Source organism: Dromaius novaehollandiae, chromosome 23 (assembly GCF_036370855.1).
Source record: "Dromaius novaehollandiae isolate bDroNov1 chromosome 23, bDroNov1.hap1, whole genome shotgun sequence".
In the NCBI taxonomy this organism is placed as follows: Eukaryota; Metazoa; Chordata; class Aves; order Casuariiformes; family Dromaiidae; genus Dromaius; species Dromaius novaehollandiae.
Window position 1 is genome coordinate 7358094 of NC_088120.1, and position 12449 is coordinate 7370542.

At 49.4% G+C, this 12449-nt stretch overlaps 1 protein-coding gene across 2 annotated transcripts in view; it reads right to left on the bottom strand.

Annotated features, from left to right (window-relative positions):
- Positions 1-265: 265 nt before the first annotated feature.
- ARID1A (AT-rich interaction domain 1A) overlaps positions 266-12449 on the bottom strand; it is a 63349-nt gene continuing 51165 nt past the window's right edge. For both annotated transcript variants that reach the window (XM_064525022.1, XM_064525021.1), the window contains exons 12-20: positions 12211-12418; positions 8163-8295; positions 7636-7808; positions 7299-7449; positions 7009-7140; positions 6802-6898; positions 4471-5344; positions 4042-4172; positions 266-3211 (exon numbers count right to left, since the gene is read on the bottom strand). In XM_064525022.1, coding sequence (XP_064381092.1) covers positions 1487-3211; positions 4042-4172; positions 4471-5344; positions 6802-6898; positions 7009-7140; positions 7299-7449; positions 7636-7808; positions 8163-8295; positions 12211-12418 — 3624 coding nt within the window. In that variant the 3' untranslated portion in view covers positions 266-1486. The remainder of the gene's footprint in view (positions 3212-4041; positions 4173-4470; positions 5345-6801; positions 6899-7008; positions 7141-7298; positions 7450-7635; positions 7809-8162; positions 8296-12210; positions 12419-12449) is intronic.

A 12449-nucleotide genomic window follows, 5' to 3' on the forward strand; every position in this document is an offset into this window, starting at 1 on the left:
CACTCAAGTGAAAACCTCATCACTGAAACAAGCAGAAGACAAAACAAAAAGCCGGACCACATCGCAGTAGGGTTTCTAGAAAAAGAAGGACTTTGTTATCCACATTAGCTGCCAAGTAAGCTGCTGTACCGGGTAGGACCTTTGAGGCCTGTATGCTCCATGGAAAGAGCTGGCCTAGAACATTAAGTCTATATCCCTGACAGCACTGAAGTCAATTCCCAATTCTGCTGATCAAAAAAAAAAAAAAAAACCCCTTACAAACATCTTACCAAGATTTAATGTACATTTATTCTTAACACGTGGAACATATAGTATAAAGATTTCATACTGAATAAATGATATTCATTAAGCCAAAAAAGGAAAAAAGGGAGGAATTTACATCAAGTTTTTAGCTACATCGTCTGAAATACAAATATGCAGAATTCATCACTGAAAAATCTCAATTGTGTTTCTTCATCAGGAACTTCAACTGAACCTAGAACTTTTTCACACCTCGATTAGAAAGAAAACAAAAAACAGGAAAAATAAACTATAAGTTGATTGGCTGCTGAGACAGCAATGACTTTATACACAGAGACCTGTACAGCATCCTCCAGGGAGGGATGTCTGGCAAGAGATTAAATAATTGTGTCTCGCTTTTGCAGGTCATCAACTCGTTAACTCGTCATACTATAAAGGGGTAGGGAGAGGGGGACAAAACTGCAAGGAATCTTAGGGTATGTGCAATGTACAACGTCATATATATATACACACGTGGCAGCATTCAGGCTGCAGCTAAAGGTTAAAACCAGTTCTAAGAGGTGATCTCAGGGTTATTCATACAATCAAGGAGGAAGAGAGAAAGAGGTCAGGGTGTTGTAGGTTCACACATGATACTTTGGGGGAAAAGCCTTTTTTCTCCTCAACATTAACTAAAAACATTTTTAAAAACTACAGCTTGCTGCTGATCCAGCTTTTTTTTTCCATGTGAGACGTTATTACAGTATGTTTACAGTTTAAGGTGTACAGTACATGAAGTTCTACACGCTACTGCACAGGCCTCCCTTGGACAAGGTCTGTTCACAACTGGTAACTTCTTGGTTCCTGCAAGATTGTGAATGTACAACGATAAACCACACAGAGTTCAGCAGTCACTTTTGTCCTTCAGAGTTTACCATTAAAAACAGTTATGAAAGTGGCGCCTGTCAATGTGATAACACGGCAAGTCGTTTTCCCCAAACTCACTGTAAACGACAGTAACTTTGGTTAAAATAAAAAAAGTCTTCTATGCAGACAGAACTTTGTCTCCTTTAATAAGGGGTTCAGGACAAATTTGAAGGGCAGGGGAAGGGGAGAGGGAACGGGGACATCTTTCCCCAAGGGAGAAGCAGGACAGCGCAGGGCAGACAGTGGATTCTGAGGTGGTTTTGCATAAATAAAGGGCAACAGTCAGTTTCTAAGTTCTCCACTCACGCACACGCACACAGGGTCTCGGATCCCACAGCTGTCATGACTGGCCAATTAAAAACAGTACATCACAAATAACTTGTGAAACCAGAGAGTTCATCAAAGGCGACACGGAGATGTCCAACAGCCGCGACTCGTATAACGTGAACTCTGAGTGGTTCTCGTCCACCTTGGCCAGGGCGAGCAGCGCCCGAGCAGCTCGGCGCATCATGTCCACGCTCGTCGACTCGAAGGGCGGGTTCTGCATGTGCATCAGGCTGGCCTGGCTCTGCTGGAACTGCGTGGCGGCCAGGCTGTCCTCCAAGAAGCCCAGCAAGTTGCCAATGCTGCCCTTCTGCACAGCAATCGCTCTTGCTGCCAGGCTGTCCCCCTGTGCCAAGTTGGCCAGTAGTACCACAGCCATCTCTCGACACACCGGGTTCTTTCTGTCACTAAGGAAACGCACCATGGTGCTGTAGAGCTTCTCCAAGCGACTGAAGGGAGGAGTTGCAAGAATCAAATCCACGTTGTTGTCCTGGATGCTGAGTTTGCTGAGTGTTTCCAAAACCAGTCTCTGAGGGGAGAGGACAGCATTAGGCCCCAGTGTTGGAAAGGGATCCTGGGCCTCTGCTGACGGACATACTGCCCAATGGAGGAGTCCATCCAGGATAGGCAAACAGATGCTTTCCGGGTAAGGGGAGAGGTCCAGCTGGCCAGAAATGTTGGCCAACGTGACCAGTGTATTTTCACGCAGCATCTCCAAGCAGTCCCACCACCACTCCACCTTGTTGCAGCTCACCCCTTGGTCCTGCTCCTCCTCTTTCTCATACGTCAGGGGTGCCTGTTTGCGCTCTGGATGCTTGTGGTGCAAGAGAATCAGTTTCCCTAGAATCAGCAGCAGCCCGGGATGTTTAGACATTTCAAAGTCATTGCCCGGCACAAATGATAAACTCCTGATGATGTTAGAGACGCAGATGCAGCGCTTAGCCAGAGAGTCCTGCCAGTCTAGGATGGTGCAGAGGGGCGTCTCGTCTTTACTATGAGGCTCGTCCTCCAAAATTTTTATATTTCTGTGGCTCTGAGCTGGACTAATGCCAAATGGAAACTTGCTGCTTTCCTTCGCAGTTTCTGAAGCTTTGATTTCTTCCTCCTCATCTGCCAGGGAGCCCGGACGTGCTGAAAGCATGTCGTCCATGGTGGCAGTTATCCTCTTCTCTGAGGAGCTGTCGAACACAGGAGTCTCTCCTTCCCTAGTGCTTGGATTGCTCTCAGCCGCTGAACGTTTCCTCAAGACAGAGTTGCAGGAAGCTCGTTTGTGAAAAAACAGTAGCTCCGTCTTGCTCTCAAAGTGGGTCTGAATGTGCTCGGTGGTATCTCCGCCACCGATCCGCCAGTGCAGCAGTCCGCTGTCAAACTCCTGCACTCGCCCCAGCTTGTCTGAATAATCTACCACAAACGGGTCGTTTTTCTGCACGACCTTGACTGGAAGCTTGTCAAATTTGCTAACTAGCTTTTCCTCGCTGCTCTCTAGGGGTGCTTTGTCCTTGCTCGCAAATGCAGCCTCCTCTTCTTCCTCACCCTCCTCTTCCACCTCACAGTTCAGGCGCCGTGGTTCAACGTCTTCATCCCCTTCTTCGTGAAGGGGACTTGAAGCTTTGCAGAACCTTCCAGGATCCAGTAGTGTTCTCTGCCCTGGGTCACCTACCTCGTATTCCTTCAGGATTCCAAAGATCTCGATCAGGCAACGCCGGAAATACTCCACCAAGAGCTCCAACAAGCCCGGCAGCTACGAGGGAGGAGAAAAACAGGAGGGGAAGGAAGGGAACAGCGATCAGAAACCACCTTAAGCCAGCGTGAGCAACGGGGAAAGCAGGGCATGAAGGGCTAAGAGTTTAAGCAGTACTATTAATGCATTCTTTTTACGCTGGCAATAAACTGCGTTTGCAAAAGGGAGTTTTCTGTCCTCTGAGAAAAGGAACAAATGGAAAAATAGATAGTCAGTATCCAATCCCTCCTGCCACAACATACACATGCACTCTGCAAACCACATCTTTCTTGGTCATTTCTCCTTTCCAGTTAATACACAGCGAGCCAAGGGGCAGTCCTAAGCAAAAGAGCCTTTACAGTGTTGTGGAGCGGTTTTTACAACAGTCACACATGCACGTGGCAGCAAACTGAGGAGGGTTAGCTTCTCCGGACTAGCATCCCAGCCTCGGTAAAGACAGACCCGGGGAAAGCCAGAGCCAGAGGCGCACGCCATCGACGCCAGGAAACACGAGCAGCCTCCAGCCTTTCGCGGTGCCCACGCTGCAGAGTCCATTTTAGCCTCCTCACCCTCATTCACTTCCTTTGCGTTACAGAGGCAATACATCTCACCACAGAGGAGACGACACACACTCACATACCAATAAACACGGAAATTACCCAGGCCAGCGTGTCACCAGCACGCAGCCACCCAGACCCCGCGCTCTCCCCGGCGTGGCGTGCGCTGCAGGTGCGGGGATGCCTGGGAGTTTGGCCCTGCAAGGGCACGAGCTGCTTTCTGCTATCTTGCTGACAGAAAACTGTACAAAATTAGCACTTCAAAGACCTGTGTCACAGAGCATCTGCACCCACCTGGCTGAGGTTGAAGGTCATTATGCTGTTGTCATCATAGAGCAGGATGTTTATGGTATCTAAGGCCCACGTACTTTCAGCCAACAGCCCGGACTTCAGAGACATCATTACTCTCCAGGCTTCAGGAGTTCCTGTAACATAAACACATGATACTTCCAGCTCCTGGAGTTTAAAAACAAAAAGGAGATACTTGATATTGCTTTCTGGTCCCATGAAGAGCAGAGCCTGCTTTAAGATGTTGTACGAACTGTATGTACCAGCAATCTCTCTGCAGACAATGCCAAACACAGATGCTGTAGCTGAAAAGGCAACTATCCTGCAAAAATGAAGCTGTTACAGAGCCAGAGCCCCTCTGCCTGGCAGCACTGTACCAAAAGGTAGCAGCACCTCTTGATGGACACAAGCCGAAAAGCACAAGCTTCCTCTTACCAATATCTTTTGCTGTCAGCCGCCTCCTCTGCTTCAACACAGGTTGCGTAGCTTCTACTGATCCCGGAGGGAAGGTGATGTCTCGCCGTATCATGGGAGGCTGTACAGCTGCTGGTGTTATATGCGAGGCAGGGACTGGCGGTCCTGCCTTCTGCATTTTCATCCCCGAGTGCAGGAATGGAGATTTACTAGGAGAAGTGCGGTTCTCCAGAGGTCTGGGCAGAGGTGCTGGGCTGGATACCTGAGGAATGTGATTCTGCATGCTAGGAGGGGTCTGGTAGTTGGACTGGGGGGGCCTAGTCATTGGGGGTACGGGGGCAGAGGGACCGTAAGGAGGTTGCCGGTTCCCATGGGAAGGCCATGGTCCCTCATGGTTTACCCTCTGGTCTGAATGCAGAATTTCATCTGTTCGAGTCACTCCGTGATAAGCAGGCCCCTGGGGCGCAGAGCCGGTGCTCTGCCGATTCGGATAGCTGTACCCTATTTCGTTGCGCCCTTGCCACATGGCGCCCTGCTGCGGGCCCTCTGCAGCAGACTGTATGGGGCCGCCCATCATCTGGGGAGGCATGTTCTGCTGAGCACTGGAGCCTGGGGGAGCCGAGACCCTGTCTCTGCCAAATTGGAATGGGAACTGGTTCTGCGGCCCTGCGGCAGAGCGGCGGTCAGCAGCAGGGTATGTACTCCCATACTGGTTATACAAGTCCTGCTGGGGAGACGGCTGTGCAGTTTGCTGCTGGCTCGGTTGCTGGCTCTGCGCAGGAGGCAGCTGCTGCTGCGTCTGCCCCTGCCCGGCACTGTACGGTACGTTGTACATCTCCCCTTCGTGCCGCTTGGCAGGCGGGCCGTAGCTGCTGTCCATCGGTCGCTTGTAATTCTACGAGGAAAACAAAGGCATCGGCAACAATGAGATGCGCTCACTTAGCAAGACGCAATCCTAAATCGGTGGGTAGATTTACGCAGAGCCAGAGACTGTCTCCATGGCATGGGGACACATCCTTTCTCTTTTCTCTCTTTTTTTTTTTTTTTTTTGTTAGCCCTATCCAATGAGAAGTTAGATCGACCTTTCAGCTTCACAAGCCGAGGCCAATTTCTTGCGGCAGGCTGCGTAGTTTCCTTGCGGATCCTACGAGGATGCCCTCGGGGCAGAAATCTGTCCACAGAAAGGACTTTCCTGTAGAAAAGGTTCAGCCCTACTGTACATTCACCACAAACTAATCTGTGTGCAGGTACTTGTTCCCTTGCAAATCCAGGAACTTTATCAGACCCTCTTTCTCTTAGATTTCCCAGAAAACAGAAGTTTCTGCCGAATCATTGAACAAGATGCACTAAAAGCTGTTCTACTTCCTGCTTCTTCCTTTCCTTGTGGATTTCAAAATATGGCACTGAAAGGAGCAAGAACTGTTCTGCTCCTCTACTTCTTTTAAGTGCCAATGGAGAAAACAGTCAATCGCTGAGACAAAATTAAAACCCAGATCCCTCCTGCCTCCAAGGTCTGTGCTCTAACTACTACCAGTCGATTCAGAAGCTCTGCTGTCATGACTGGCTTCAGATGGAGCTCTAGGGCTTTAAAGATGACAAGCACCAGAGTAACTCGAACTCTTGGCTCAGAGCCCCGTGGCTCTGGTTGCAGAGCCAAACTGCAGAGCAGTTGGAATTATTCTTAGCACAGCTCTGCAAGTGCCCTCTCTGTACTCTCCTAAACCAGAGAACTCAGAATTATCAGGAAAATATTATGGGTCCTGGCACTGATACAAAGAGCAAGTTATACCTAAGGATTATGGAAAGACCTATATGTTCATTCAAACTCTCCCTGAAACAAAACTCTGAGTAGGAGAGGCAGTGGGGCAACAGGGGAGCGGAGGCAGCTCTGAAGCCTTTGCCTGCAGGCTCAGTAAGATGTGTGGAATAATCCACCTGAAACAGCTCACCAGAACTATCAAGGCACTTATTCCAAACAAACCCCTCCGATTGCTTGGATCAACTTGGTACAGAAACACAAAGGGATTCAGAAAGTTCCAGAGGGGCAGAGAAGCCCAATAAAGCTTCCCGATCTCCTGCCTCCTGAACCCCAAGCACACCTGACCAAACTGCACAGCCTCCATCCTCAGAACATGGTGTGTTTTCTAACACAATACTGGAAACACTAATTAAAATTTCTTTACACTATTTGGAAACTGACAAAAACCTGTATAAGGTACTTAATTCTGTCTAACGCCTACATGTCCATAAAGCAAACACACTGCCCAGAGAGTTTTCATCCTTCCTTTTTCACAGTTTACACAGATAAAACTCCTCTCAATCAACCAAACTGGAAACTTTCTGATAACTTACCTGCTGTTGCTGTTGATACATGGTAGTTTGCTGGCTAGGGAAAGGGCTGCCCGAGGATGTGCCTTGAGTGGAGAATTGATTGCCATAGGAATCATGTCTAGAGAAGACACAGATGTGTTACTCTTCTGATCAAAAGCATATTTCATTTTAACAGTCTCAAAGCTCCCTAAGTAGGAAGAGCCGTTTGTGGCAATACCCTACACAGACCTTTGCTGCTGCTGCTGCTGCTGCGGGTAGCGGCTGGGAGAGTACATCCCCGACTCAGGGGTGGAAGGCATGATGTTTGGCTGCGGAGTTCCAGTAGCTAAATTGCCCTCAGGTCCCATGCCAGGCTCCGTCCTACACAGAAACAAAGAGAAAAAACCCACACGTTCACTTAAATTCACCCTTACTCCTCAAATGGAAAAGGACGGTCAGGAAAATCACTGTAGTAACGAGAAGGTAATCGTTTCACATGAGTCAAGCAAACCAGGTTCTCACTGGTTTCAAGCACCCACCTCACTCTGTCGTAAGGACCTCCGTAGGAATAGTGTTGCCGCTGTCCCATGGCCATGTTACCCATCCCGGGACCTGCAGCACGGTTGTAAGGGTCACCCATACCACTGTTGGGGCCCTGCCCTGAGGACATGAAGGGATCGCTTCCCGGAGCTGAAAGATTGAAAGAAGGATCAACAAAACATGTCTACATCTACTTTAGAGACAAATCCCTTCTTCTGAGGGAAGAAGAGCAAGCAGAAGGTCTAAATACTCCTACAGCATGTTCCAGCATGCAGCCAGATACAGGGATTAGCACTCATGGAGAAAAGGGAGAGGAGCAGGCAAGGACTTCCTCACCTTTCCTCATGCTGCTGTAAGGATCCTTATTTGGCTCATAAGACATGCGACCCATCATGTCAGAGGTATTCATGCTGGGCTGGTAACCTGGATTTGGAGTCATGGAGTTCCGCTTCTGGAACGTGGGATCACTGCCATCCGCAAAGGCATCCTGAAGGCCCACTGAGTTGCTCCTGATCCAAAAAAACACAAACACAGGGTTACAGGGGTCCATGATGCTCTGCAGGACTCTTCACCCCATACACTCCCTCTCAGGTGTTGCTGTCCCCTAGAAGGACTGTAGGCATGCTCCTCCAACTGAAGCAGGAAAACTGCCCTTCTGCAACACCTTCCTCAGTCCCAATCCCAAAAGCAATGATTATACAGACACACGGAGAGATGCGGAGTCAACAGTGTTGCTGTGAGCTGTTAACAAAGGAGGCGCGAAGCCATGGAGCCCCATGGCTCCCCATGGGGTAGCGACCCTGAGAAAGCCTCGGTCACATCTCATGGCCATCCTGGTGGGAGAGGGCGCAATGGTCTCATACCTGATGCCTGGCAAAGGGGGCATCTGACTGTGTGGCGTAGACGCTGGAGTTGGCGGCTTCAAGTCTCCTCCTTCTGCCATGGAGCTGCTGGTGGACTGAGGCGTCTGAGGACCCTGCATGGAGCCTGAACCCGCTGCAAGAACAGAAATGTAGCATGAGCAGCTCTGCACTCAACAGATGCAACCCAGAACCTCACAGAATATCAATCTCAAGAACAGAGAGTGACGAATCCTCAAAGACAGCGACAGATGAAACATGGCCAAAATATAGAGTCCAACACTGCAGGAATGTACCACCAGGCCAAACTTCCCAGAAGGACCACGTACATTAACGTAAAGCTGAGAGGACATGTTCATTTTTTCCCCTGCCTCCATTCTTAGCCATCTTCCCCTTTATGCACCATGCCACCACAGCGGTCACATTCCCCAGGTTACCTAGTTTCAGAGAGTGACGCTCTACAGTGTGCCATGAGGAGGGGAATACGATGCTTCCTCTCAAGTGACAACTACAGTCCCGTCACCTTCACATTCCCTTTCTACCCAGGAAGGAAGGTGGGTTTGAGCCCTCTCCTGCAACGTCACGTTCTTTATCAGTGATGGAAACTCCAGCACTTCAGCTGAAGTCACTAAGCAGCTCTGAACAAGGCTCCTCTGTCTGCTGTGCCCTTCCAGCGGGTTAATTCATGCAGGTTAATTCAAGCACCACTCCCAAAGATTCCTGGAACAGGGAATGCCGGAGATGCCGGATCTTTCACTGAACAACAGAACCCGTCCAGCAAGTTCCCTGCCTCTGTGCGAGTTACTTTACGCTACAATAAACTTTCAGCAAAAATCCCAGGCCGTCATGTGCAATCCAGCTGTGCCGCCAGCTCTAGGAGCTCTGCTCTGCCCCTGGATCGCGGCGGCAGTGTCAGCTCTCAGGTTCGTACACTCCTTGCAGCTGGCAAGGGCTGAACTCTTAATTAATGTTTCCATTAGTTACCAGCCCCAGCACCCGATATCCCTCAGCTTCAGCCCTGCTGGCTGATGAGTCATTTCAGCTATTCATTAAAATCCTCCGAGGTCACGTCCAGGGCATGTTTGTTTACACCCCACCTTCCTGGCACCCTGTCCTCCGCTCCGTGACTCCCTCCCAGCCCGGGGAGGTCTCGGGAGAAGGAAGGGCAGAGGCGAGCTCAGCGGGGAGCTCCATTCATGAGCCCTCCCCGGCGCTCTCCGTCCCCAGCCAGCAGCGGCTCAGTTCCCCTCCTTCCCCCAGGAATTCGCCGCTCGACTCCGCCGCCTTGCGAGCGGAGCGCTGGCACCAGCGGGAAGAGGCCTGGAGACATTCCCTGCATCGCTGCCATTTGGTGTTTGTCCCCACCCCCTGCTGTCCCTCCCACTCACAAATTTACACACGGTTGGAGCCGGGCCAACTCCACGCTCTGGGAATTAAAACCCAAGAGCAGACTGATTACGCCTCCCCGGGGACACGCTGCCGTTCGTGAGAAGGACCCAAGAAGGTTTGCAGGAAACCCCTGCTGAGTGCCCGCAAAGCAGTACCCAGTCCACTTCAGGCAAGGCCTTTCTGCAAAATTCTGCAGAATTTTGCCTTCTGCAAAATTTTTGGGTTTGGAGGGTTACGAGTGCACACGAGTGCACAGAAAACAGCTCTGGCACCAAGAGCTCTACCCAGACAATCGCCCAGCAAGGCCTTCAGATGCTCCACAGCCACAAAAAGTGATATTTAAAGCAGAAGCATACACTGATCTTCACAAAGTTATGCAGAAGCTTGTTTTCACAACTGAATGGGCTGGAATGAAGCACAAGCCAATGTCAGCAGGTTCTAAAGTCTGCAAGGAGAGCAAAGCACACATCTCTCTGCGGGATGGCTTAGAGCCCTGCATCCCAACGGTGGGACTTCAAGATGCCCTGCTTTTCTCCACTCAGCTTTCAAGCAGGGACGTTACCCTCCAGCAAGCGTGATTCCTTGGGAGAGAAGCCTCTGCGCCTGCAAGGCTGGAGGATGCTGCCTTAGAGGGGCCTCAGCAACCCCTGGAGCAGGAGTGCTCCTCGGGACTCAGTGCTCCTCTCAGGCTCCTAAGCCTGGAGCCGAGGTTGAGAGAGCAACTCACATTGTCCCCAGCCTCCTCAGCCGCTGCTGATCCAGGGGAGCAAGAGAGGAGGAAAAGGAAAGCGAAGGAGCATGAACACGCCGAGTTACGTGGCTGAAAGGATCACAGCAACCAGCTGTGCTTCAGTGCTGCTTCTGCACATTCCCAGTTGCAGAACTCCGGACTAAGACAAGCAGAGAGAGCAGTTTAAATGTGAAACGCAGAACAGTCCTCTCATAGCAGGAATCAAACCTACAGACCGAGTCAACAGAGCCGCACAGACGTGCAGTCCCGAGTACAAGCCCTGCAAATTCCTACCGCTGAAGCGCTGAAGCAAGAGCTCGGTCTCACCACAGCCCTGGAAGGCAGTCTCAGGGCTTTCACGTACCATCACATCGGCTAAAGCAAAATAAGAACTGATGCACCATCTAACCCATTCTGGCAGGCACCTAGTGCTACAAGAAGTTTTAAGTGGCTTCCCAAATGCCTCAGCCCCATCCAGATAAACTCCAAATGCTCTTAACATCTCCGTTCCACTGTCTAGTATCTCAGCTGGCAAGAAAGAGTTTATGGAAAGAAAGAGAGATGGGATTTGTGATCTAGTTTAAATGGAACTCAGACACCACTTTAGACAGAATTTTAGTCTAATGACACAAAAGTCATTTTATCTTGCAGAATACACCAAGGTTGAAGCCACACTGGGACGGGTTTCCTGACTAGTGTAAAGACATTACTTAGTCCTTTTTTAAAAAAAAGTCTCTTTGACTGAGGGGATAGATAAATGTAGTAGCCACCAGAATAGTGATATTCGGACAAGCACACTGTCGATCAAGGGATTAGCAGGACTGAGATACAGCTGCAGTACAATCAAAAAAGGGTTCATTATTCCACTCCTCAGGAGCGAGACAGAGATCCCACGTTTCAGAACCAAAAAGGCATTTTTTTTCCAAACGTTAGAGGAACTTCAAAGCAGACAAAGTTTTTATTTCACCTACGTGAACAGGCTCCTGACCAGAAAAGGCATCTGAGGGTTCTGCTTGTAAGACAAACTGGAAAACTGAAGCTTAAAGGCTTGGCAAGTTCAGCAGCAATTCAAGCAATGAACTTAATGCAAATGAGACGGAAACAATCAGACTTCCGGAAGACGAGCGACTGTAACGTGCACTGCCAGCCCGGCCGTTTTCTACCTTTTTTTTTTTTTTTTTTTGGTTTGTTTTAACAAATCTGAACTGGACTCTATGCTAAATGTTCAGAAACAGGAGATCCCCATTAAATCTGAAACAACAGCATAAAGATTAATGAATTCGTAACTTTTAAAAAGTTCATTTTAAAGGTCTCAAATCCTAGAGCATCTAACTCCAAGCAGGCTTACAAAGGCCTCTGAGCACAGAGCCTCAGAAAGGCCTCGCTGTCTCCTGCTGAACACAGAACGAATTCAGGAGGAAGATGAGCGCACACCCACGTCAAGCATTTACTGCCAGAAGGTAGTACTTGCATAGTCAAAGCAAGCACTGCTTTTCTAGAAGGTTCCTCAAGCTAAGCAGTAACAAGGTTTGCTGCTAGAATATGCAGAGATTGCCTTGAAAAGTTGACTTCAGACTTCTCTCTCCACCAGACTCTCGTATCGCAGTGATGCATTAGTAATCATAGAGGTGTGTGTATATACCTATGTATATATTTATGTTTTCATTTCTTTAAACTTTGTACCTGGGTGGGACACACAAAAAATGAAACGTACCCAACAAGAGGCTTGGCTTATTCCCCATATCATTCACTCCCACATTAGGAGAGAATTTAATCTCCACAACCAACAAGAGATCTGATTAGGAACGGACACGGGGACTTTGCAGAAGACTGCAACCAGCCTGGCCCACAGCACGGGGAGCCAGGCCTGCAGGGTCTGAACCACCTGGTTCAGACAATCACCACACTCCTGAAACCGGTCTCTAAACTCACCTGGAGATGGAGGTTGTATCTTAGTTTGAGACTTCTTCGAATCCGCAGCTGCAAAGATATCTGGAGGGGGGTCTTCACCTCGCTCAATCTTGCACTCAAAGGCATAGAGACACTGGATGTACTGCTTCTTCAAAGAACTAGCTGCACTGCTGGACGTGCCCACGTTGAGATTTGTGGCTAACTCGCGCCATTTCTTGTTTTTGTTGACCTGCACAACCAAACAAGAGGCTCTAAACTCA